The sequence below is a fragment of the Cyprinus carpio genome, chromosome B15, assembly GCF_018340385.1.
Source record: "Cyprinus carpio isolate SPL01 chromosome B15, ASM1834038v1, whole genome shotgun sequence".
NCBI classification, from domain to species: Eukaryota; Metazoa; Chordata; class Actinopteri; order Cypriniformes; family Cyprinidae; genus Cyprinus; species Cyprinus carpio.
The window spans coordinates 19600832-19628775 of NC_056611.1; the positions used below are offsets into that span (position 1 = coordinate 19600832).

General features: G+C 36.2%; 2 protein-coding genes across 5 annotated transcripts; both read right to left on the minus strand.

Moving 5' to 3' along the window:
* Positions 1 to 3576: 3576 nt before the first annotated feature.
* Positions 3577 to 5549, minus strand: LOC109047832 (DNA-directed RNA polymerase I subunit RPA34-like). The gene is made up of 3 exons (XM_019065503.2): positions 5335 to 5549; positions 5098 to 5227; positions 3577 to 4362 (listed from the first exon to the last, which is right to left on the minus strand). Exons 1-3 carry the CDS (start codon positions 5384 to 5386, stop codon positions 3669 to 3671), a joined length of 876 nt encoding a protein of 291 aa, XP_018921048.1. The 5' UTR covers positions 5387 to 5549; the 3' UTR covers positions 3577 to 3668.
* Positions 5550 to 10547: 4998 nt separating this feature from the next.
* On the minus strand, positions 10548 to 27658 carry LOC109049959 (G-protein coupled receptor 4-like). Of its 4 annotated transcripts, none has more exons than XM_019067624.2 (3): positions 27518 to 27658; positions 16616 to 16679; positions 10548 to 13213 (listed from the first exon to the last, which is right to left on the minus strand). In XM_019067624.2, the coding sequence occupies exon 3, from the start codon at positions 12828 to 12830 to the stop codon at positions 11736 to 11738; it is 1095 nt and encodes a 364-aa protein (XP_018923169.1). In that variant the 5' UTR covers positions 12831 to 13213; positions 16616 to 16679; positions 27518 to 27658; the 3' UTR covers positions 10548 to 11735. The 4 variants fall into 4 exon arrangements, with proteins under 4 accessions (XP_018923169.1, XP_018923167.1, XP_018923172.1 ...); XM_019067622.2 differs by lacking the exon at positions 27518 to 27658 and adding an exon at positions 25900 to 26277; XM_019067627.2 differs by lacking the exon at positions 16616 to 16679.
* Positions 27659 to 27944: the final 286 nt, after the last annotated feature.

Genomic DNA, 27944 nt, shown 5'->3' on the forward strand with positions numbered 1-27944 from the left:
TTTTTTATTCAGTTTTTTATTTAAACTATAATGAGAGTAACAACAACATTAGTAAATGCACAATTTCACACAAAACATTTGCTACACAAACTACAAAACCATATGATACATCAGTAGTAGTTGGAAATCAAAAAAGAAAAGCAATAATAATTTATAAATAAACTGTATATATATATATATATATATATTAGGGCTGTCAAATGATTAATCACGATTAATCACATCCAAAATAAAAGTTTTGTTTACATAATATATGTGTGTATACTGTGTATATTTATTATGTATATATAAATACACACACATGCATGTATATATTTAAGAAGAATATGTTATGTTTATATATTAAAATATATTTATATATAATATTAAATATAAGAATATAAATATATAAATGTATATACATGTAAATATTTTCTAAATATATAATTTATGTGTGTGTATTTATATATACATAATATAATATACCCTGTACACATACATATATTATGTAAACAAAACTTTTATTTTGGATGTGATTAATCGTGATTAATCATTTGACAGCCCTAATATATATATATATATATATATATATATATATATATATATATTATATATATATATATATATATATATATATATATGCGTGTGGTGTGTGTGTATGTATTTGTATATTAAATATATTTGTATATTTGTTATATATGTAAATATTTATTTGTAGAACACAGTGGCATTAGGCGCTTCAGATGGAGAACAGCAAAAAAGTAGTAATTAATAAATAAATTCATGAATATATATATTTTTTTATTTATATTATACACACGCACACACCACATTCCCCACATAAAATTACACACAAAAATATATATATATATATATATATATATATATATAAAATTACACACACAATATATATATATATATATATATATATATATATATATATATATATATATATATATATATATATATATTAGAGAAATATAACAAAATATTCATTTGTAGGACACAATTGTGCACAGGCATCTGTTGAGTTTGGCCGATCTCCACTACAGCCTTTATCATCCCAGCCAAAAGTTGTTTTAAAAGGCTGGTCTTTGTGGATCTTTTTTTCCCTCTTTATATAAAAATAAAACAATATTTCAGGCAGCACATCTTGGTCAATGACAGAAACCAAGTCACTAAGTGCTCTCATGATACGAACGCATTCATAGAGGTGGGTAAAGAAACAATGAGGAAAAAATGGCTTTGTGGTTGTCATGGCAACCAGCTGAAAGACCTGGTGCTTTTATAACATATGTCTGACTTGATTTGGGTGTGCACATTGCAACAGTAGAATCACACTTATTTTATTTTATTTAAATGCAATACAGGAGCCGAATCCAGTTGCATTCCTCCAGACTTCATCAATACAATCAACCACACAATAAATAAATAAATAAATAAATAAACAACCAACTTATTTTTCCCAAAAGAGCGGGTGCAGCCATTTGTAAATTTTATGGGTCTGTCTGACTTCCGGACTCATCAGCGTCCAGCCATTTTTTGCATTTAAAAACAGCTTGTTTTGCTGCTTGATATTGCAAATAAGTGCGTCTTACCATATTATTGTAATGTATTATCTTAATTATGAGCACACTGCTTGTAGTGCAAACAGTTTTAACTTTCTGCAAGTTGTGGTTATTCTTCTTGATGGCTAATGAACCGGAAATCTCGCCCATTGGCTTAGGATACTTCCCCATTCAAGAACAAGGTGTTTACTGAAATGTAAACTAGAGGTGAAACTGCACTGAAAAGCTCCCTTGAATTCCTTGCTGATGCAGAGGAGGCTCAATGACACATTTTGTTATGGACTGCTTTGACTGAGTCATGTCAAAGCATTAGTATGCAAACAAGTTTCTGGTGCAGTAATTCATCCCAAACAAACACTTGAATGGGATTTATCAAGTAGAAATACTGACTACCGCGTCTTGACGTGAAGAAAATGTGTATTCTGGTGGACTCTGGTGCTTCTCTAATTGGGGGAAGGCACCTATCGAACCCCATTCCGAACGCCGCGCGCGGCTCAGTAGTCCTTGACAAGTCCCCGTTGCTATGGTAACTCCCCCAACCCCGCTCCCCAAATGCTGCAGGCCGCGTGGAGCACGCTGAAGAGTGAGTGAGTGAGTAAGTGAGAGAGAGAGAGAGAGAGAGAGAGAGAGAGAGAGAGAGAGAGAGAGAGAGAGAGAGAGAGAGATCGCCACAGTGGAGAAAGACAAGAATTGCTGCAGTGAAAAGGGGGAGGGTGTGCACAATCGAGATTGGCTCAAAAAAAAAAACAAGAACAAAAAAATCATTACCCTCATCCCCGTCCCCCACCCGAACCTTATCGCTTGCATCGGTTTTAGGGTGCATAGGACCCCGCGCCTTGCTTTGCAGTCTGGGCACGTTGCTTCCAAACTTCAGACTGCATTCAATTATTTATGTGCTTCACCAGACACCCAGCAATGTTCAAGCATCTCATAACGCCGATGGCATATCGCGGGAAAAAATATTATTGATGAGTGTATATGGGTAATAAAAAACGAGGCAAACGAGTTGCACGGACGAGATTACCGTCCCCGCCTCTGTGATAAAATCACCGGTGGAGACAAATCACTTGTCTTTCTGTGACTCAAACTCAGAAAATATTTGGCAAACGATGCAAAGTGTGGGTGCTGGAAACAGGTGCAGATAAATAATCCACGCATTTCAAGTTATTTACTGGTGTGCATATATATATATATATATATATGTGATATATATATATATATATATATATATATATATTTATGTATAGGTTATGTGACTATATGTTTTCTTTAATTCACAAAAAGTTCTCAGTGAGAGTATCAGCAGGTGCAACGTTCTTTAAATAACGTTACCTGATGAACGCAGATGTAAGCAGCGCCTGTGTAAAATTCCTCACGTGATCCCACTGGACTCCGGGATGTTGAGCTTTACCTGCATGTGCGCAGTGGGAGGGGCAGAGAAACCGAATTTGCAGGCGGCAAACGTGCCGGCGCTCATTAGAAAACATGGCCATACCTCAGTGCAGAACAAGCGGCGGACCTGCAGCGCTCTCACCGGCAGAGGGAGCTCTGTCGCCACCTACCGGCGAACCGCAGAAACACGGCGTTTTAAGAAATAGCTCGCCCCCAAACATGAAAGTTGTCATTCTTATTGTGGAACACACGCCGAAAGGTTTTTGTCAATACAATTAAAGTCCAATCTTATATATTCTGTTAATGTTCCACAGAATAAAATCATTCAGGTTTGGAATAACATGATGAAGGTGAGTGAGTGAATGAATGATGTGAAAATTACAAAATTACAAGGACCTTTATACACTGTAACGACTGTATGTTTATACCATAGTCACTCATTTTCAATATTAAATATTCAATATGGCATCTAACTTGACTAAGGACTATTACATAAAATAGCATCTCTGTGATGTGCAGCTGCTTGAATGACAGTAAAACACGATAAAAAGAAAATGATTTTAAGTAGTAGAATGAATCAATGCATAAGGTAATACTGAATGTTCCATAGAAATCTTGAATTGTTTTAAGACAGACACAGTTTTTTCAATTGTATTTGACCGTTAAATATCACAGTAAGCATTTGTGAACAAGGCAAATTGATAAAACATCCCTAGTTCTTATGACAGTCTACTCATGTCGACTACTTTTCTTTTTCTTCTTTTTAGTTTTCCCTGGGGTGTCAATGTAATCGTCATATGAAGGATCCAGTGGCTCCGTTTTAGTTGTTAAACTTGCATCAACCGTGTCTTCACTATGTCTTTCCTTCTCTTTCTTTGCCTTTTTCTTCTTCCTCCTCCTTTCCTCCGTCGGCTCTTCCTCCTTAAGTTCAGATAATTCTAACTGATCACAATCGATTTGTGTCTGTTCTTCTTTCATAAAAACCGCTTCACTGTCCTCTTGCCTCTTGTCTTTCTTTTTCTTTTTCTTCTTTTTCCGCTCCTCGCCTTCGATTGGCTCCTGGCTGGTTCTCTTGGGAACGGTTGGAGAGACTACGGTGGCTTCGTCTTGTACGTGAGCTGCAGTGGAACTACCAAAAGGCTGGAAACGTTGCCTGAGACCAGCTGGGATGGATGGAGCTGGAGCGGCCGGGATGGGAACGGGACATTGGTTCTCACTGCAGTTTCCGTAGCTCTCTGAGATCTTGAGGACTCCACTGAAGCCGGAGGAACAGAGGACAGGCTTCTGATGATTCCCTTTGGAAATGAGCAGATGGAGATCTGATGGTGGCGTTCTGCTGCTGAGGACGCTGTAGATCTGAGAGGTCCCGCCAGAAGACTGGACCATTTCCAGTCCTGATAAGGGAACTTGGAGGTTTTCAAAGCTGCAAAGGACACAAAACAATGATTATTAAGTTGATAAATCACATTTTCAATTATGCGATGTTTTTTAATATGACTTTTACAAATAATTTTAGCGATGATTTCATGTAGTATATTTAATACATTTAAAGTATTAACACACAAGCAGTTACCATCAATGACATCAGACATCATTTTTAAAAGTTTTTATTTGTTCTATTTAAAAAGAACAATTTCTACACAAAGAGATATTTCAAAGCACAGCATGACTAGAAGAATGTATATTCACAGTAGAGCATTCTGGGACTTTTAAGACGATCACAATTTTGATATTTCAAAACAGTAATATTTCCAAGTTTTCCATGACCATGGGAACCTTGTCAATATTAAAAAAACAAACAAACAAAAAAACATAAATACCCAAGTAAAAAAGTTCTATAAGAATGTAAAGGACTACTAACAGATTTTCTGCTATTAATAAAAAATATTAAAAACTATTATTATAATGATAACGTACAGGAATGCTCGAATTTCCATTATTATTATTTATTATTTTAAGCATTACTAAATATTACTTGCTATTTGCATAAAAATAAAATTAAAATGTATTTTAAAAAAATTATTATATTAATGTATTATTCTTATTTTACATTTTATTATTTCTATGTGTGATCTTATGACAGAAATCCTATTAGCAAACGTGTACATTATTTGCAATAAACTATTTAAAACAATAAGCTATTTCCAGGGTAACTTACCATTTAGGATCGAAGCGAGCTGGAGCTTTGATGATCCATAACTCCTTCTCTCCATCTTCGTCCTGTAAGGCGCTTGCAGAGGAATCATACGGCATGGACACAAAGTCGGCCGGACACTGGTACTTTGAAACTGTGAGGGAAAAAAAGAAAAATTAAAATAAGATGCTTTCCATTGACATATTTGAGTTCACTGTATGTAGTGAACAGACTGAACAGTGTTAGCTAGTTAGCACCCACCTCTCTTCTTTTCCGTCCGGAGTTCACAAGCTTCTTCTTCACTGTCTGACATAGCGGCGCTATGCTTTTACTATTACAGTATGTAATAAATGTTTTCCGCTGTCAGTATCAACAGTTTGTTCCTCCGAATACAAATGCCCATGTAAACATGTGAATCACATGTGGATGGAAGTGAATCAGGAACCGTGACCCGGAAAGACTTCTACATTCGTTGGAGAACGCCTGTCTGCAACACATGTAAGCGACAGCAGAGGGCGCACTTATAAAGCTTTTTTGCGTCTATGCTTTTTTCTATGAGACTCTATGGGAGAGTTTGACAACAGTGATAATGGGGATATATACAGACGCGATATGAATGAATACAGCGTTTTTTAATGTAATATTAATAATGTGTGACTAAATTACAATTTTGAATTTATTAATGAAAAATTGGACTATATATGTTTGCATGTTTGCAAATATATTAGTTTAACTGTTTACATTTTAAAGAACGGTCTTTAATAAGCTATTCAATAGCATGTTCCTATTGTGACATTATAGCTTCTATACTTAAAATGTCAAACATAATATCTATAAAATATATATTTTTCCTTGGCAATAATGGTGTGAATGTTCAATAGCAATAGACTTTAATATGTGGCTAGTATTTATTTGCTTATTTATTTATTAGAAATAGAGAAATCATCTACATAACATTTTAGTTGCCATAGATGCATATAAGAAGCATGTGATTTCTTCTTAGAAACATTATTATTAGTGAAATATAAGTCTATTTTGTTGGAAGGCATGGGCTTGGTATTCTCTTACCCTTCTGCGTTTATTTTGTCAAGTTCATCTCAGTTTCAATACTGTGGGAAAGCTCCCCAGTACAGTAGAGCACACTAGATGCAGTTTGTAATTGGAGATGCTCCTCACGAAGACTCAAAGCCTCCTCCAGTGAGATCCAGTGAACAAGATCCTTCCAACAATATCGTATATAACAGGTCACCAAGCAGGCCGTAGAGTTCATACAGTCTGAGGGTCAAGACTGAGAGGTAGATCTGTAAATTCAGCTGATGTTGTAGTGTGTATTTTGGCTGGACCGAGCAGATTATGTTGTCCTGGTTTAATTTTAGAGCACACATGAAAAGTAAATAAAGGAATACTGAGAAAAAATGCATGTAAACAAAATATAATGAGGTTTGTAATTTTTGATTGTGTGGAAAGGCCACTATCTATGGATTAAAAAAAAGAAAGAAATATATATATATATATATATCTATGTGATATAATATATATATATATATATATAATGAGCAGACTGATAGATGTATTGCTATTCAGGCTTGAATCCAGTAAGAACTGGAACTTTCTGACTTTATCTAAACTATGATGTCCAGACAGATGATGTGGTGCTTGGTCTGTGGTTACTTCCCATCAGCACACGCACATCTTGAGTTGTTCCTCCATCTTTGGTGTTGCTCTTACAAGGGGTTATTCACTTAGGGAATGGGAACATGGGAAATTCAACCACATCCCGCCTCACTCCCCCATCCCTCTGGACCCACAGTAGTTCAGTCAACTGAGAGCGCGTCATTCCACTGACCCTCTGTCTCGTCCAGGACCCCCAGCAGACGCCATGACATCAGCAGGACAGCAGACGAACCCTGCAGCGGTCATCTTGCACATCCTGTCCTCAAATCACCCCGGTCCCCTCACCTCAGGAGGACTATGAGGTGTTTGATACTGTGAGGGCTTCTTCTGTGAGTAGTGTCAGACAGAGCTTGTAAATAGTTTAGACTGTTAATTGTTGATTATTAATTTTCTTAATATTTCCTAACATCGTAGAGGCTGAATAAATGTTCCAATTATTTAAAATGAATAAATAAATAAAATACAGAATAACAATAAAATACATAAATTATATGTAAAATGCATAATTACATAACATAAAATAGAAATACAGAAATACACAGAAAATATAGATTTTTAAAAAGCAAAATTTTTATTTAATAATATCAATACATAAAAATATGTATAATATTTTTAATGATAATAACAATAATAATGTGAATATGTATGTTTTCATATATTTATATGTACACTACTTTTCAAAACTGAGATCGGTTAAAATTATTTATTCATTTATTTATTTATTTATTTATGAAAAGAAGTCTCTTATGTCCAGGGCTGCATTTATTTGATCAAAATACAGTAAAAAAAAAAAAGAAAGAAAATAATAATAATAATAATATAACTAATTTGATTTGAGCTGATTTGGTGCTCAAAAAACATTTCTTGTTATGAACAAAGTTGAAAACAGTTAATACAGAAATGTTTAATGTAATAGAAAATTCAAAAGATTTAAAAACCAAAAACATTATAAATGTCTTTACAGTTATTTTGTTTCCATTTAATGCATCTTTGCTTATTAAAAATATTAATTTTAGTTAAAAAAAAGACTGACTGGTAGTATATAATATACATAAATACACTATATATATTTTATATATTAGTTCTAGATATAAAATGATTAGGTCTAAAATATCACAGATATAACCTCTCTATATAACACAGTATGTGGTCACATTGAGTGCAGTCTAATAAACACAACAGAGCTAAAGGTGAACACAAGGTCACATCGGTGAACCATGATGCAAAGTCCCGAAATATCACTTTACCATTGTTCAAAGTCAAGTGAAACACATTTGAATATAGTTCTTTCAAGCGTATATATATATATATATATATATATATATATATATATATATATATATGTGTATATATAAACTTCTCTTTGTACACACTGATGCCTTTTCTCAGAATACACCAGCTTACACTTTCCCTTACAACATAAACCAGACCTCATGCATTTAAAATGCCAGCGTGTGCTAGTGAAACATCCCATCCTCTAGTCTACAGTGTTTAAAAAATGCATCACCGCTTCAGCCTTTCTCTTGCAATTTGAATGACACTTAACCAATTACATGTTTTAATGCTGGAAATGTGTGTGCTTTGGTGTGAAGAAAGTCCTCTTTTCTTTGCTGTATATTCCTCATAAAGATGTCAGTGAGTGGGAGACAATCTCTGTTGAAAAATAAGGGCTTTGTCTCCCAATTTTCTCTGGTGATTACGGACACACAACAGCAAGCAAATAAATCACACTGTGACTTGTAATGTGCAGATTACACAAGTGCATAAAGTAACTGGAATCTAGAGCTTTTATTTTGTTTTCAGTGTAGATTAATGAAGAAGTCTGTATTTCAATATAGTCCAATCCAACATCTATTGTCACTGAAATATGATAAATTACAGATGGCATGCTACGCAATATTATAATGTCCCAGTGAGACCTTGATCTACACTTGGATAAACACACAATACAGTTCAAGTAGTCCACTTCACCCTCCGCACAGTGAGCATAGCATATATCTGGGAAAAGATAGCAACAACATCCGCTATAGATCTCAAAGATAATGTCCTATAATTTATTCATAAAGAAGTTACATCACACGAAAATGTTCATGCAGACTGACTGAAAAGCATTTATATAATGACAAAACAAACAACAACATACATTTACGTGCCTCACACATTGCACCAGTAATTTAATTAGTAGGCTACATAAAAAATAATACTAATAATAATAATTTCACTATTAATAATATTTAAAAAATATTTGATACAATTGTTAATTGATAATTATTAATAATTTATTAAATTATTTGAATATTTTCTCTTAACTGGAAGGTCGAAATAAGTCAAGGAGCAGTATGCAGACACGTTTGTACAGTCTGACACTTTCAGATAAGAACCCATTGGCATTGCTTCTTTCCAGGTCACTGGACAGCCACACCACACCACATCGGTGCAGAGCTGGAGTGCCAAGGCATTGTGTTTCACTCAGGGGGAACGTGACCCAGTGAACATTGACCTTGGACAGATGGGCAGTGCGCTGCAGTACACTGAATGAAGGAGCATGAAGTCATGACTTTAGTCACACAGATGTTGAAAGGTAAAAGTAAACACTGGCAAGGCACGTGCTGTTGAACATATATTTATAAAAAAAACACGTGTGATGCAGATTAAAGATGATTTTGCATTAAAAAAAAAAAAGCAATCAGGTTTTATTCTCCCATATTATTTTTTCTTTTATAAACAGGATTAAAATTCTGAAGAAAAAAAGAGAATGCCTAATGCACTTAAGACTACAGATTTACTGTGAGATAATTAGGAGTAATGTCTTAAAGGGATAGTTCACCTAAAACGAAAATTCTATCATTACTTACTCACCCTCATGTCATTCCAAACCCCTAAGACCTTTGTTCGTCTTTGGGCACAAATGAAGATATTTTTGATTAAATCTCAGAGCTTTCTGATCCTGCTCACTTTCTACCACATTCAAGGCCCAGAAAAGTAGTACAGACATCGTTAAAATAGTCCATGTGACAATAGTGGTTCAACCATAATTTTATGAAGGTACGAGAACACTTTTTGTGTGCAAAGAAAACAAAAAGAATCACTTTATTAAACACGCAATCTTCTTTTTTCGCAGAATTTCGTACCAAACTTAATCCTAGAACAGACATTTGGTGGGAGTGCTGGAAATAAACAGAATCCATTCACCGTATTAGAAGATAGTGTTCATCAGAATGATTTCAAAACTGATATTTCAAGGTAAACAACAACTTTGAATTGTCATTTTTAACACTAAAGACAGAAAAACAGATTCCTAGTACAGAAAGATTTGCTGTGTACAATAACACGCAGGAATTAGCAGATTTACCATACATAAATATTTTGGAGATAAAGTCTTGTGTTTACAGAATATGTAAGAAGTCCCCCCCTGAGCATTTTACTGGCAGCTCAGTGTTCCGCTCTATTAATAATCTGACACACTTCACAAGCAGCTTGGTTCTTCTTTACAGTGGCTGGTTGGAGTCAAAATGACTCATCTTTGATAGCACAACTTCACATGAACATCCATGTTGACACAAATGTGATTTTTCCTTAATGCTGTATACAGTACATCTTTTCCACTGAACTACATGTGTACACTCATGTACTTCAGATCATAAAGCCTAGGCCACTGCCCTTGATCACAAATGATGTCATAAAACATTCACTTTTTTATTTGCATATCACTTTATCACTTCCTTTCACAACATCTGTTGCCAAATAAAGTATTTATCAGAACTATCTAAAGAAAAGAGCTGACAACTACACAACAGAAGAACGACCGACATCATGTATTTTATTTTGGCATAACAGCAAATCCATTACATTGCACTTTCTCACTGCTGACATTCAGGACTTACAGTTTGGTAGGCTGAAATAGGGCACCTGGAGAACTAATGAAGAAAGAAAATGTAAACAACAGCAAAGCCCATTGTTTGGAAAACAGTTTCCGTTTTGGGTATCTGTGGGCCACTGAACAGAAAGTATGTCAAACACGAGACAGCTGAGAGAAACACGCTCCTCTTGGTAAAGAGTCTTGTTAAGACTTTATACAGCGTATTAAGATGCATATTAAGACATGACACAGCCCATATGGTATTTGTGTTGACTGTGACATCAGTGGGGAAATAAATAATTGGGCAATAATTTCAAAATAGGGATAGTAGAGTATATTTCCTGTAAAATCTTAACCGACACAAATGGCAGGCATGTACATATAAAACATTCAAAAGGAGAGGGATTTTTGACATCAGTATTTTGCTGATATTGATTAATCCTCATCTCCAAGTTAAAGATTTTATCATAGACAGTGTTTCTGGGTAGAACTTGAGGTACACATAGGTGTTGGTATAGTTATTGTCAGAAAGTGCACCTTATACAGCGGCCCCACAAAGTAATTATACACTTAAAATTCACTCAAAATGGAAAATTCTGTCATTATTTAATCACAAATTATGCTGTCCCAAACCCTTTTGTGTGTGTGTGTTTCTTTAATGGAACACAAAAGAAGATAGTACAGAATGTTTAAATAATTTAAATTTAGTCCATGAAATTTTGTTTTTGTAATTAAATCAGTGGGGTCGAAAATAACCGTTTGATCTCATTAATTTTCATTTTATGGACAAGAACAAAACAAAACAAATGCATGTTTATGCATTATGTAACAAAATCAAATCAAGTGGCATTGTTTTAGATAGACAGATAACACAAGTACAGATTTCAAGCAAAAAAAAAAAGTTTGTTGGATTTTAAATTGTAAAACAAAAGAAATATTGTTTTAAATTAAGACAAAAAAGTATTCTGACTTTTTTGGTTGTTAAATGTTAGTGAGGAGAACTTCATTCATCTACTAGAAATCAACGTGATATAAAACTTCATCACCATAATATGTACAGTACACTCGCACATGCATTTCAATTCCACACACTTTATGGGACCGCTGTATGTCACATCGACATTTAACTTCACTTTTTAACACTGAGAATGGTCATTTGAAGGCACTCATCTTTGAGCACTTCAATGTCAGTTTTATAAGCATTTGTTTTGACCTCACTGTAGAAATCGGGCTTCTTCATAGCCAGAGGTGTCTCAACGGTGATGGATGCTCCCATGAGTGCCTCTGGGCTTTGGCCCCGTTGGAAGAGACCGAAGAGAGTGGCCAGGGCCCGGCCCACGTCATTACGGGCCCCTTCGTTGACAAAGCAGTAGAGGATGGGGTCCGCCACGCAGTTGAGGCTGGTGAGTGCTAAAGTCACATGATAAGCACCAAACAAGTTCTCCTCAGCACCGCAATCGCAGGGGTTGCTAAGGAAGAGCACGCTACGCCACAACAGAAGGACGTGATAGGGAGCGAAGCAGAGGAGGACGATGAGGATCAAACTGAGGGCCAGCCTCTTGATTTTGGCCTTCTCTTGGCGCTCAGTGGAGACGTTGCTGCGCACGGCTCTCAGGATGCCTCTGTACGCAGCCAGCATCACTCCCCAAGGCGCCAAGAAACCGAGAAAAGTGCGGTAAAGGTTCATCGCGGCCACCCAATCCTGCATGGGATACTTCTCGAAGCAGAAGGTGTGGTTGAAGCGGTCCTTGAAAAGCTCATCGTGGAAGAGAGGCGCAGAGTTGGCCACTATTTCTGCTACCCACACAACAACGCTGACCAGCAAGGCTGTTTTGACTCTGCGGACTTTAGCGAATTTCAGGGGATGAGCCACTGCCAAGTAACGATCCACAGATATGCAGCAGAGGAAGGCGATGCTGACGTAGATGTTGGTGTAAAATATGAAACCGAACAGCTTGCAGGACACTTGACCGTGGATCCAGTTGTCATGGTGGATGAAATAGTCGATCCAAAGTGGCAAAGTGGCTATATACAAGAGGTCAGCCACCGAGAGGTTCATCAAGTAGACCCCCAACTCATTCTTCTGTCTGACTTGCATGTACGCGGCCCACAGGGCCATGCAGTTGGTGGGGAACCCAAGAACGATGACGATAATATACAGCACTGGCTGGAAGAACTGGTCTATGTTTGAGTCAACATTGCACGAGGTTGAGATGTTACACATGGTCTCTTCGCTTCCTCAGAGACTTCTATAATCAGTCCCAACTCAAGCCATGTTTAAAACTAAGACTAGAAAGTCAAGAGGTTTCCTTTTAGCTTTCATGTATTGTATTGTGTCTGTAACACTGTTGCCCACTACGGTCTAGCATGGTGGGCCTAATGTGTCACACGTCTCTACCACATTTCATGGCTAGTGTTTTAAACTCTAGGAGAGCACAGAGGTCAAAGATGGGCCCACAAGAGAACATGCCATTAATCCTCATAAAACGATCACCACTGAGTGGTTTCAGGTGGGTCAAGTTTTTTTTTAGCAGTATGAAACAGTCACTTCCATCTCTGAAGTTTGCCCAATGACTAATCGTCTTTGGTGTGTCCAACAAAATCCATCTGCAAAATAGGAAAAAGAACAATTATGTGAGTCACATGATTCATTATTTACGATCACTGCAATTATCATTATTGTTGAGTAATGTGCTTTTCAGAGCAGTGCTGTGTATTTGTTAGATTAGATTTGCACTGTGATACATTGAGTGTATGTTTTCCTATTCCCACCCCTAACCTTGGTCATCATCGCATTAGCATCTGTTTGTTTGGAGTTCAACTGAATTAACATTCATTACAAAGCTCCATCTTGTTCTCCATGGTTTGTATCTGCTGGTAAAGAATCTCTAGGAGGAAGTCTCTTTCTGAACAGACGTTTGTGCAGATCTTGGTATGAAGGAGGTATTTTTTCTACTTAGATTAAGCAGATTATATGTACCTTCTAGAATGAGGAAATATAATATAAAATAAACAGAGCAGAAAATTATGACTTGAAAGGTAACCTACATGCTCCTTGCACATGCAAGCCACTTTTATAAAACCTTTCAGATTCATACAGTATTCCTTAAACAATAAGGATCGACTAACACAAAAAAAGTATTATTTTATGAATTAAATTTATATTTATTTAATAATTTAACAATTTACAACTTCTCATTTGAACTGTATAATTTAATGGTTATTTTTTATTATTGAAAATAATTATTAATTAAACAAAGCAATAATAATATAATATCTTTCCACTTTTACTTTCATTATTTGTCACATGTGCAGTTTGTGCACTCATTAAGGAAAACAAGCAGCCTTTTTGTAAATGGTGTTGTTATTAACCATAGTGATGTGGCACATCCACAGTGTCTGGAGTGACACCAAGCTTGCTGTTTGTTTCAGATAGTTTATAGATTCATTGGGATAAATGGGATATGCTAGTGTGCAAACCAACTGGGTGGCAGTGCATGTGCAAACCTTAGCATCCATATGTAAGATCACAATCACAAAAAAAGAAGAAAAAAAAGCACAATAGTATTTCAAACATGCACTAAGTAAAAAAATCATTTTATTATATTGTATTTTTTTCTCCTAAATTAAATGTAACTAATTTTATAACTTCAAGTCAGTGTAATTTAAACTTAAAGGAAATAGCTAAACAATGTGGAGAAATGACTCAATGTGATTCAGACTCTGGGGATAATGGACAACATCCCAACCTCGTCTTCCAGCATGAATTAGGTCTCTGCATTGACTCTTTATATGTAATTTACTCGCACAAATAATTCAATTCTCTTTTGGTGTGCACATCATTTATTCACCCTTATGTCGTTCCAAACCTGTTGGCTACAAAACATTCCTCAAAATATCTTCTTCTGTGTTATGCAGAAGAAAGAAAGTCATACAAGTTTGGAACAACACGTGGGTGACTGATGACAGAATTTTCCTTTTTAGGTGAACAGTCACTTTAAGAAGGTATCACTCCACAATTTTAGAGATAACTAGCAGAATGAGGCTTTATTCCAGTCGTTAATTAAACAATTTTCACAAACAGTTACATAGATTTTTCTGTTTCCCTATTCAAGTAGATGCATTTTCTTGACTGAAAACTGTTGTCTTGGGATGTTACAAATACTACTAGTCAAACTGGTTTGCCTTAAAGGGACTTTGTATATAGAGTCATACTGCTGTCATGATAAGATTACAGCATATTTATCAGTGTTGCAATGGCAAACTCAAAATGGAATACTGTTCTACAAAAGATACAACAGGGCCATCTTTAGGGGGCCCCGCAGCGAACGGACCGAGGGGAAAACCCTCCGCCATCCCGAACACGATCGCAATCAGACCGAGGGGTGCCCCGCACTCTACCTCACACCGGGCCCTGCGTTAGCTAAGGACGGCCCTGGATACAAGACAAAACTAAAACAACAACTAATTTTGCAATGAGGAAACTTGATAAATACAAAATGACCTGCACTCTATTTTGATCACTATGAAAGGTCTAAGACTGAATCAAACAGATCAGTTAAACCAGTCTTAACATATTGCTTGTGAGCTTGATGCTTTTCAATCAAGAAACATGAGATAACAGCAAAGATCCACTGCCCTGCCTGGGGCCAGTAACGGTGACCAATATGCCAACAGAGGCCTAAAAATCACTGGCCTAATCCAATCTGTCATTCTGCTCCAATATCAATATCTCATAGTGGCAGATAACAATGTATCCTTTAATAGAGAAAAGCGCAAAGCACCACAGGGTAAAAAAAGACTTAAAGATGATGGAATGTAAACCACTGGAAAGTTGTCAACCCGACTTCATTTTCATTCTGGTTGGGCGATAAGTGTGCAGAGAAATAACTGGCAGTGACGATGTAAGATATCTCAGATTATAATACGGAGTTTGTGTGCATTTACAACTTTTGATCATATCAAAGTTTGCATTACACAAAAGGAGATCTTTTAATGCAGTGTAAACAAATATAGCTGGCCTTTGTCCAAGATCAGTGTGGTAACATGAAGCACAAAACAAAGACCTATTAGTGTTACTCTCATTTTCCCTCTATAGACAGGTGGAAATGATGAACAAAGCACTCGGACGCCAGACCCTATTTCCCATAACCCTGGAAATGAGGCTATGAATAATCAGGGACACCTGCGTTGCAGCAGTGGTCCGTGATACCATCACGCTCGTCTCCAACAGTGACACTTTGGAGTACAAAGAAATGATTCTCTATAGTCCCTAATGAGACTAGAGAATAGAGTTGTCACGAAGTCATCAAAAACACGTATTTCAGAAGAGCACTGCTCAACAGAACTGAAAAAAAAAAACTTGAAAACTTAACGCTGCAAAAATTACTGAATATCAAGATTGCAATTACAGCCGCCACAATTAAGTTACCAGGAAAAAGTGTTGATTACAGCATTCCATTTTAGTTTGTCAATGCGTAATGGCTAATTAGAGGTGTTAAAATGAGCCTAAACCTTATCAGTAATGACAACCGGTACTAAAGTGCATTTTGTTTTACTCTTTAATTTGTGGGGGCACAAAAAACAGTTGTGAAACTCTGCATTCTTCATTAATGAAATGGAAGCATTCTAATAGCACATTAACCTGAAACCTGTTGCATGTTTGACAGACCACCAGAGTAAATAAGCTCCCGTCGTAACACAATGGCCATGGCTTGCAGCTAAAGCTCACACACAGTTTATGGGTCATTTCTGGTACTCAGTTTTCAAAGATCTCAAATTCTTGGCTCTCCTAAGGTTACTTATTAGTTAAATGTGTTTATGGCTGTAACGGTGGGTTTAAGTTTAACAAACTCAGACTTAAAGGACATGTGTTTAACATGGGATCTATTCCTCTAATGCTAGTAAAAATATATGGTATTTTTGCCAACTGTGAGCTTAAGTGTCTACACACTTCTGAAATAATCATATTATTTCATGAAATATGGAAATCTGTCATCATTTACTAACCTCATGTTGTTCTGAAAACCTCTGTATTTTCTTTTTTCTACGAAACACAAAAGTTCCAAACAGACTGAAAAACAGAAACAGAGAGATGTGTTGCTCTTAAGTAATACAAACTTTTCTAGACCAAAATATAGTCCTAATATTAGCTCAAAGTACCCAAAAGCTTAAGATTAAGCAATAATGTTAAAAATACAGAACATACAGAACTTATATTAATGACAACAGGTTTTGATCTATTAGGACAAACTGACCAAGGGTACAGCATGTTGTGTAAGCAACGTTTAGTGGCGGGCATTCAATAACTATTGCTATTTCAAAAAATCTATCATAGAGGCCAGACAGGACAATGTGGTTTTGCTGCGTACATACAAATAAATGATAATTGACTCCTGCAAAATGTTATCACGTTCCGAGGAAGCCTGTTTAATTAGGTTCAATTTCAAGTGCGTCTGAATACTGTAATTATCTCAATCAAATCAATTGATTTGTTGTGTGAAACACACTTTCTTGTGTGATAGACATGGTACGTGCAGGGAAAATTAATAGGAAAAGGAAGGCTGGACACTTGACCCCTGAATGACCTGATCTCCCAAGGCACTGGCTCTGTCATGAAATGACAAATGTTGTTATTGTCCAGTTTGAAGAACGAACTGAAGGTTTCTGCAACGTTACATGCATGCGTACAAAAAAGCGAATGCGGAAATACCTTCTTAAACAAACTGTTGCATACATAATGAGGTAATGACTGGCATTTTTTTAAGCTAAGAGTGATTATTTAGGCCCAGACCCTGCCAGATGGATTTTATCAGAGCTATTATCAGCTTTATGTTTTGTGACAGTCGTCCCTGTGGTTCAGTGGGGTCATGCTAAATAATGAGTGTAAACATGATGGCCTTAACAAGACCCTCTCTGCCTTGAACCTCCCTCCTTTATGGTCTGATGGGAAGGACCCCAATGTTATCACAGCATCCTCACAATAACAAATACAGTTTGAAAAGAGGAGCCGGCAGATTTCCAATCAGGAGGTGCCGAGAGACGAGTCTTTCCACTATTTCTTAATGAAAGAGCTGGAGAGAGACGTGAAGACAGAGGAGGAAAAAGACGGAGCAAGAGGGAGGCATCCAGAAAAAAGGCTGAATCTAAAATAGAAACATCTGATTATTCATTTATTCACTCATTAGTGGGAGATCAGATCAAGGATACAACAGCCAGGCCTGGCAAAACTCCTGGACGTGCAACAGACACCGGGGTCAAACACGGTTTATTAAAATGTCCACGGGAAGGACAAAAGGACAGCTAGATCTAAAACTAGATAAAACCTTACTATATTTAGCCCATATCAAAGGTGACAACAGATGCAGACACATTTAAAGACACACAATGACACAAATCTAAATATATAGCCTATTTTTCATTATTTCCAATAATTCCGGTTTGATAAGGTTTTTACAGCTGCGAAAATAACATGTACTCTTTATAGGAAAGTGGAAAGTTCTGTAGCAGGCTGAGTGATTCAAAATTGTTCATGAAATAGCTCAGCAGCAAGAGCTCTGTCAAGAGCAGCTCTTAGAAACCATTTCTTTTCACAAAAAGTCATCCAATTAAATCTTAGAAGTCCTCTCCAGATTTCACACACAGAAGGCCCGTTCACACCAAGAATGATAACTATAAAGATAATGATATTAGCGTCCACACCAACGAACGATATCGTCTGTTTATTCTAAGTGCACGTGCATTTGCTGCATTAAATTCTCGAGCTCGTTATAGCAGGATGGATTCTGATTGGCTGTCAATGTTTGTATCGTTCATCAGCTGGAAAAAAATCATTCTGAAAGTGATTCCAACGATATCGTTTCTCTGTGCCTTTATCGTTATAGCTGTGGTGCGGATTTTGCTATTCTTTAATAGTGAGAATGATTTTTAGAAGAATATCTTTATCGTTATCTTTATAGTTATTGTGCTTGGTGTGAACGGGCCTTATCAGGTTGTTTTACCATAGTAATTATATGAGGGAAATAACACATGTATGCAAAAAACAGTAACTGCAAATCAAGAAATCCAGGTGAGAACAATTCTCATTGCATTTTCATTGAAAAAAATAACAATTTCTGTTTTCAACTTTTTTGTGAATTTTGAATAAATACAGAGTATAATAAGTGCTAATTTCTCCAATATGTGTACATCTTGTTTGCTGTCATTAGACTGTATGACATACAGCAGCATATTTACAAGTTACAACTAGATACTGTTTTGGTGTCAACCATTAAAACCCCTATTTTAATCAAATATATAATAAATATGTGGAAAATTCAGAAAAAGAAGCACATTTGTCTCTTCCATACTAAGGCTACTGCATTCACCGCTCTCATATCAGGTTCATGCCTAGCCCTGGAGAATATGGCAAAGGGGAGGTCAAGTCCTGTGGTTAACTGCTTTTTCTAGATTGTTGACTGGTGAGATTTGACACCTTTCCCTGCTGGTATATCCAACCAATTTCTTCAGCCTTTTTAACATGATACATTTCAAAGAAACAGCAACAATGTAACTTCTAAGAACCAGTTAACCATTTAGTAACTCTTGTGTTATCGTCTTTGTATTTGATTTGTTAAAATTTACAGAGCTCTCCCTTATAGATTCATATCTATTATAATCTAAAATGCTAATAAAAAATATGTCATTTTTATGATACATTACAAGATGTCAGCAGGTTTTCTGTCTTGTAATCTTTTCTCATTCAAGCTTTCGAAATAAAGCTTTCTATTCTGAAATTATGTAACACCATGCAGATCTGGTTTGGCACCTGTTATGTATTTCCTAAGATACTAACTATGAATGTACAAAAGCCATAACCATTGTACATGTAATGACACAAATAACAAAAGACACAGGGACTGTTTGTGCTTGTCTGCCAGTCCACTTTATAATCGAATAACACACACACACATACACAAAATCAGCTATTGCAAAACAGATCAACATGTCAGAATTATATTTAACGATTAATACAGAATAGAACACATGAATATATTCTTGATGTTATCAAGACATATTCTTCCTCCAGCAGTCTTTCCTGTCCTAGAGTGATGTTCAGTGGAAAAAACACAATCATTCTAAGATAAATGTAATTACAGACTTACAGCATTCTGGTCTTGAGGTCTGCATTAGCCAACAGTACAAAAGAGCTGATGAATGTTTCATCACCAATGATGAATATTATGGTCTCTGAATCCTGGCTCTTTTAAGTGTGACATGTTGACTTCAGTATGATGGTAGTGGTGCAAGAAGCCTAACTAAACTTTTTTTTTACTGCCAGGACGCACCTGGCTGTTCAAACAGCAGAGGCTTTTAACATGAGAACATTGGGTAACTGAAAGGGAACTAATTCAATTGAGCTCCAAACTGCTCAGCATGATGAATAAGAAGGTAGCTAGGCAGGACACAAACCCATGCTGTCTAACCTGAGGGCATAAGCAGATCATTCACCGCACCATGTCGGTGCCCACTGATGATGCCATTCTGCATTAGACAGATTGAAAAGGTTTAGAATTCACAATGGTGTTTATTGTTTACAGATGCTCAACTAGACACACAAATCAAGCTCATCAGCTTAAACTCAGAGTTCTTGCACCTAGAAAAGTAGTCCCACTTCAACTTTTAAACTGTCTGGAATGTTGGCTCACTATATATCCTTTGTAAGCATGTTACTGTAACCGCTATTAAAGGAAAGGTTTGCCTACAACAATGAAACAAAAGCGGAAAGCAGGCACGGACCAGGAACTGTCAGGCTCCAAAAAGGACACCATGAAAGTGGTTTACAGTATGTCATGCACTATTTAGGTCTTCTGAAGCCATTATGATTTACATGCATTATGAGAAAAACAGATAAAAAAAATAAAAAAAATCAGCTTTCGTTTCACCAAAGCTCTCAAATGTCACTTGTGTTTGCATGTATTCAAACATAAATAGATCTCATGTGTCTCATCAAGTTTGAAAATGTGCAAACGGGAGTTATATTTTAGTGCTGCTGTAGAGGGTAAGATTTTCAGCAAACAACATTTCCTTTATGCTCATGACTTTTCTTTATGCAAAGTAGCTTCAAATTACTTAAAACATACAACACAGGACATATGGGTTACCTTTATGGTAGTTTTATTACCTTTTCAAGTTTCTGTTGTACACAAAAGTTTGGGGTCTGTAAGGTTTTAATGTCTTTGAAAGAAGTCTGTTACACTCACCAAGGCTGCATTTATTTGATCAAACATGCAGTAAGATTGTAAAATACTATTACAATTTAAAGTAATTTTTCTTTATTTAAATATGAAAATGTAATTTATGACAGCAGATTTTTTAGCAGCTATTATTCCAGTCTTCAGTGTCACATGATTTGATATGCTGAATTGATGCTTATAATTATCAATGAAAACAGTTGACCTGCTTTATATTTTTGTGTAAACGGTTTCTTTAATGAATAAAAAGTTTGAAAGAACAAAATTTATTTGAATTACTTGAACATTTATTAAAACTGTTTCCTCTCACTTTTGATTAGTTTAATGTGTCTTTGCTAAAAACATTTACTGAACCTAAACTTTTGAACAGCAGTGTATGTAAAAGATAAGTCTGGATATTGTACAGAATATCTCTTTTTGTGAGTGAATGCTTTCACTTATTTATAACCACATATCTCGTTGTGTAAGCTATACATTACATAAGCGAAGAAAAAAAAATAACTGACTTCCTGATATGTCTATTTCTTTTGCAGGCACACACTTACGCACACACATGCACAAAAGCAAATGCAAACATTCAGAGACACACGAAATGAAACTGCTTAACCTCTGCATTACACACAAATGAACCTCTGTGCTTGAGGTCACAATGATAATAAACTTAAGTTATGGGCGTCATTGTGAGAGTGTCGGGTTTTTCATCCGTATTATTTAAACTGGCATAAAATCTTAATTTGTCAAATTGAATCACTAGTAAAAGTGTTAAATGAAGCGCTACTTAACAGACTCTTCTAAGCATTGGTCCTTTTATTTATTCTCAGATAAAAGTTTCTGAGAGGAGAAATGTGCTTTACAAAGAATGGTCCATTATATCAGTACACCACGTTCACATAGCAGACTGACCATGGCAGGTGAGCTGAGTAAGAACTGCCTGTCTCCCTTGGTATTGATTCAGGGCAGGTATTTAATCCTTTCCTAACTGTGTTTTATGCTCCAGTGGAGAGGCGGCCATGTGTCTCTACAGAGACCAGGGCAGGCATCCTGCAAGGCGAATTAATGACTTCAATAAAAGTGCCACATTTTCCACTCAAGTCCCCAGTCAAGGGTTTTATTGGTGAGGTTTAATTTGGCTTAAACTGGCCGGCTGCTTTAGGCACGGTCACAAATGCTAATCACCTTTACCCCGAATCGCAATTAGAACAGGTATTAGCATGATGATATGTTTTCTGAAGACAGAAACAGGGAGAAACAGAGTGAGAGAGTCTACCACTAATTTCACTTCAAGCTCACTCGGCCGGCTTCATGCTGTTTTTTGATAGAGCTCAGAAGAAACACCTCCACATCTCATCTGGTCCACTTCTGCTATTGTTCTGTTTCATCTGCGATTGTGTTGACAGGCTGTAACTTGGCAGCATTGTAGCACAGAAGGGGAAATTGCTGGCACCTGCTTAGCAAAAAAACAGAGCAGTGTTTAAAAGGAAACTAGATGCTGTGTCATGCTGAGAAAAACTTCAAAGCACAGAAGGATTAGTTTATGTGACATTGAAGTGGCCAAATAGTTTAGCAGGGTCAGGACAGGGTAAAAAGTCAAAAACCATTTATGAAAGAAAGAAGGACCACAAGAAGACTCACAACATTCCCACAAATGTGTATTCAAATGAAGCCCATAATTGAAAGAATGTTTACAGTCATTAAGTCCTCAAGCAAAAAGGTCATTTGTGCATAACCAGAAATGTTTGTGATTGCCTGTGTGTGTACTTTCTGCTTTTCTACACTCTAAACAAGTAAGGCTCAGGGGTTTGCAGTGAATCCATATAAGAACAATTCCGGTTTCTCAGAAGAACTTCCTAAAACATCCATTTGTAATGTTCCTCTGTGAAGTTTTGTGGATGAAATCCAGTCATTTTAATAGGAATCCACACAAGCAGGAGTTATTTTGTGTAAGGTTTCATGTCCCTGAATTTTGCAACTTTGAAATCTTTGGTTTAAAAAGTTACTACGCCTGAAGGACCGCTCAAACTTCGTCGCTATATTGATAATAAATTGAAATTTTTTGCCCACAAAATTTTGCTAATGTGACCACACCATTAGTGTGAAGAACATTAATAACCTGAAGAAACTTCTTCCACTATAAAGAACATTTTGTGGAATGGAAAGCTTCCATGGATGTTAATGAATCTTCATGGAACCATAGATGCCAATAAAGAACATTAATTTTTAAGAGTGCAGCTTATTATTGATAGAAAGCTTGTAGATCGAGTCACACCAAAACGTAATGAAACTTTATCATTTATCTTCTAATAAAAGTCTAATAATAAAGCTTAATAGGTCCTTCAATAGTCCTTGTTGATAGCAATGCTGATAATAAACATTAACTTGACAATAATTAACAGGACCTTTGCATGTCAAGGAAAAACAGTCCAAACAACTTCTGAGCCCACACTACACTAAAAAAAGCACATGCAAAGCATGTTGATCAAAATTCTGATCAACACATATCGTTTTAGAGGCTTATCTCTAGATATCTTTAATCACCTACTGCATTCCTCAACATTTTCTTTTCTGCTGTCGACGAAAGCCTGTTAAAAGCTGTAGATGTAAGAGCCTAAGGAAAGGTTTAAAACGCTTCGCTCTGAGCCATCTAAATTGCCTGCGATGACCTAACCTCCGTATTTTATTCTCGCACGTCAATACTGCCACAAGTGACAACACCAATAGCTTCACTAAAAGCTTCTACTTTTGTCCAGAGGACCACAAGGGACTGAAGATTACCAGCCAATACAGAACGTGTTGAGTTACACCCTCTAAAGTGGAGAGAGACAAACAACAATGTGCTTCATCGGAGACCTGGTGGACTGCTGGTGTTTTTACTTTTTACATAACACATTTGACATGGAAGGAATGTTTACACAGGGTTCTACTGATCCAGCCATTCAAAATTCAGCCATGTTAATCATGATCCACTTCGAGCCTTTGGTGCGTGAGATGGATATGCAAGATAAGCATATGTCTGGTGATGGCGTAATATGATATAGCTTGATTATATGGTATGTTTCTGCTGAAGTCAGTGTCAGGTTGCTGACCAGATCAAACCATTCAATAGAACTCAGTGATACATCTAGAGGCCTGTGTTGTTGCCATAAAACTCCATTGCATTTAAGGTAAAAAGACTGACCGCAAAAAGCCTTATGCAAATACCTTCAGTAGCCATTAAATTCAACCTTTGCTGTGAACCGCTGGCGCAATAAAATCTGCTCCTCTTGTAGGTGTTTTAAACTACAAATTACTCCACATATTTAATTATACACTTAAATGCTATGAGTTCATTAGTAAGTTTGAAAACAGCCACTTGTGAGGCCACCATGCCACTGGGCTATAGCTTCTCTCACACAGTCTGGTGCTCAAACCAGACATTACCCTCACAAAACACCCTTATTAGCTCAGACGGGTGGCACTGGAGCAGACACCTCATTGGTTCACGGCAAGATTACTCTTCTCTTCTAGTCATGCTTTTAATGTTAGTTCTTATCTCGCATCCCCAAGAGGGCAATTACTGTTTGCTCAAAAGGAATGATTAAATGTTGCACTTGTTTCCTAACAAAACCAAGAGGGAGATGCCATATCGGCCAAGGCACAAGGGAACATTCCAGAAGAGCGTTTCACGTGCCACACTGCCCTTTGCCTCTAAAAGATCAACCACATGCTGGAGATGCTGCAAGAGACTTATCAGCCACAAATTACAGCAAGGAGGAGAGGAGAAAACACACATTTTAAGTGGCAGGTTTACATGTAGAGCCACTGTATTGGATTTATATTGTGTTACATATAACAGCTATTGAGTTAAAATTAAATATGAAATGCAACTACTGCGATATCAGTTTTCATATATTTTTGTCATTCGCTGCCAAAAATGGATATGCAGTGACTGATTCTTTTATATGACAAATATGAGAGAAAATATATTGTATTATACACAATGCAACATGCTGTAAACACTGCCAAAGGCCCTTGTTAAATTGCTTGTTAAATCAAGTTGTACCCAATAAAACCCACGTGTTAAACAGAGGAATTCAGTGGAAAAAACACTCGAGCATCAAACTAAATGCATTAATACATAAGCTATTATAACTACAGAGGGACTGTTGTCCTTTACAATTATGCCTAATTGAAAAGGTTAACATTATGGCTCATTAAAACATTTGAAATGCAGTTTCCTAAGTGAGCAGTATGTTCTATGTAGCCAACATAAATTAGTAATTTCACAAAAGGGTGTATTTTGTGTCCGTCTTTAATACATGTGTAAATAATGACATTTAACAATGAAAAGCTGAAACCTACTTTTACTGTTATTTTAGACACTTGATGCTTTTTTGACTGTCACGGTCTTGAGTTTCCAAATTCTCTATGCTGCACTGCACACTGAAATGAAATATACTGATTTAGATTCATATGGACATAACATTCTATTAAAAAGACAAAGATGTGTCTTTTGTGGTACGTTTAATTGCTTTATTGTATATTTTGTTAGGTTTGTCAGTGAGGTACAATCTTAAATAATCAACACCATTATGATAATTTTGTATGGTAAAAATGTGCTTACCAAAAGTCGAAATTTGTTGAAATAGCAGCGTTAAGTTCTCTCTGAACACCATGTAGTGTTATAACCTCACAATGCTTGTAAAGACTAAATGAACTGTAATACTGTCAACAATTATACCATCAAACCTGTTACTAAGTTTCATAGCTATTTCCCTAACATATCTTAAAAAGGCACCTCATAGAATGACCCCAATAACTTTTATTATGTCTATGCATTATCAACCTAATGTCTTGTTACACACCACACGCCTAAATGACATAATATTAGCTCTCGAAAACATATAAGACGTGGCAATAAGGCAAAAGTACAATTGTGTTGCAAAATTGTTCAATTGTGACACTAGTTTTAAAAGAAATGGAAGCACTGACGTGAGAAAACGAGATTTAATGGACCATAGAACATCAACATTTATCATAATACTTAGCTACATAACTGAAGGCGGAAAAAATGATGACACTTACATGATAGTGTGCCTGCAGGTCATTTAGTAATAGCGACAATCATACTGCCAGTGATAGAGGTGATGTTCTCTGTATCTCCAAACCGCACAAGCAGCGACAAACCCAACAAAACTCTCATTTCCCTCATTTGAGCAAACATCGAGCAGAATTAACACGAAAGGAGCCGTGGAGTCTGTATTTCACATCACACCAGCGGACAAGCCGAGAGACACTTGCGAAGTTGCAAAGCGCAAACTGAAAGTGAGCAGCTCGCGGAGGTTGAGGAGAAATGTGACGTGCGTTATCCAACACTGACCGTCCCGTTGAAAGACCGGCTGCCAGCTCGAGATAGGATTGCCAAGACTGACATCTGGATGACACTTCGTTTCAAAACGTTCTCATTTTTTTCGTTTATCGTTTGTTTTATGGATCCAAATCAGTTACTGTCAAGATGTCACTTCTTTACAGAGTCCACACCAAAATGTATTTAGAAAATAGCTTCACAAAATACCTATGATAATGTAAAATGTGACTAAAACTATCCATATGAAATACCTGGACAATGTTTTCAGGGAGAAGAAATTTGAATTTAGCACCAAATTTATTTAGGAAATAGCTTCACAAAATATGATAATGTAAAATGTGATTAAAACTATCAATATTGAAATACCTGGATACTGGTTTCAGGGAGAAGAAATTTGTATTTTTACATAAATTTGTTAAGAGTACGTCACAAAATGGCAGATGTTAACTCAGTACAAAACCGTTATATACCCACAACGTAAATATATACTAGGCTATAGTGATAAATAATTACATTTTGTCACGTAGCGCCTACTATTCGATACTTTACGAAAAGCGTTCGAGCAGCGTGCTGTTTGCTATGGTTACTTCCAGGCCAACGCGACTTTATCACGAGCGTGTTTTAGCATTTACAAATGTTGTAACAAAATTTTACATTTTAACAAAATTGCAGTACATGCACATTGTGCAGTTTTCTCATCAAAGAGTGTAAAAAATGCAAAAACAAAACAAAAAAAACAACAACAACAACAACAACAACAACAACAAAAAAAATACTGTCTGTAAGCATAATGCCTTATGATACTGACAAGATCCAACTTACACTTACAAAACCATAAATAAATAAATAAATAAATAAATCTATGAACACAATAATTGTAACAATCAACATACCCTAGAGGAATAAACTCATTCCAGACATGGCAAGACAGCAGATTTCTAAATGTGACCAAATCCACAAGACTTCATTGTAAATAAAACCAGCAAAAGGTCAAGCAGTGCTACCATATTAAGTATTTATGCCCCAATGCATGCTGGGAAGAGAAGAAAAGGGACCTCACCACAAACAAAAACATCTTTAGGGAAAAAATATTTAAAACTATACTGTTAGAAACATTAGCTACTTGTATTCCTGATCATTTTAAAGTTAAAAACCATAAACACCACAACAATCTAGTAAAACTTTGGTCGTTTTTGTCCGTATTATCTACTTGAGCTAAGACTAATAACTAATATGGAATTTGTAACACAATCATGCTGTTGCCAATAATGCAGTGATGACAACGGTCTTCCACTACTTATATTATAGCAGACAGCCACTTAAAACTGATCTTACCTGCAAACAGAATCCAATCACCTCCATGTACTGTACATCACAATGGTTTTCCCCAAGGTCTAACAAACCCATTAGAGTCCATTAAAACCCATGCCTAGGCCTCCCTTAACTGCACTCTCTTTTAGAAAACATGATTAGAGGTAGCGCCAGGCTTTAAAAAAAAAACATCATGTGCCTGAGTATAAAAGCAGTTTGATTGTTTGATGAACAAACAAAGAATGCATCACTCTCGGGGCGTTCCAGGTCAGTCTTGGAAACACTCTTGAAAAATCACTGTCCAATCATTTTTTTTGACATAATCCTGACAGTTGTTTTGTTTTATCATAAACCTTTTGGGTTATATCCATTTATACTTTCATACAGCAATTTGTAAATTATTTAAAGATGAGTAATAATATTTGTACACTTATTAATAATTAAGGACTCG

Bases quoted from the DNA above. Each gene is read 5' to 3' on its own strand.
- LOC109047832 (XM_019065503.2), bottom strand. From the start codon at position 5,386: ATGTCAGACAGTGAAGAAGAAGCTTGTGAACTCCGGACGGAAAAGAAG. The intron at 5,228-5,334 runs GTGGGTGCTAAC...TTTCCCTCACAG, and splicing joins CCGGACGGAAAAGAAGAGAG to TTTCAAAGTACCAGTGTCCG. The intron at 4,363-5,097 runs GTAAGTTACCCT...TGTCCTTTGCAG, and splicing joins GCTCGCTTCGATCCTAAATG to CTTTGAAAACCTCCAAGTTC.
- LOC109049959 (XM_019067627.2), bottom strand. From the start codon at position 12,830: ATGTGTAACATCTCAACCTCGTGCAATGTTGACTCAAACATAGACCAG.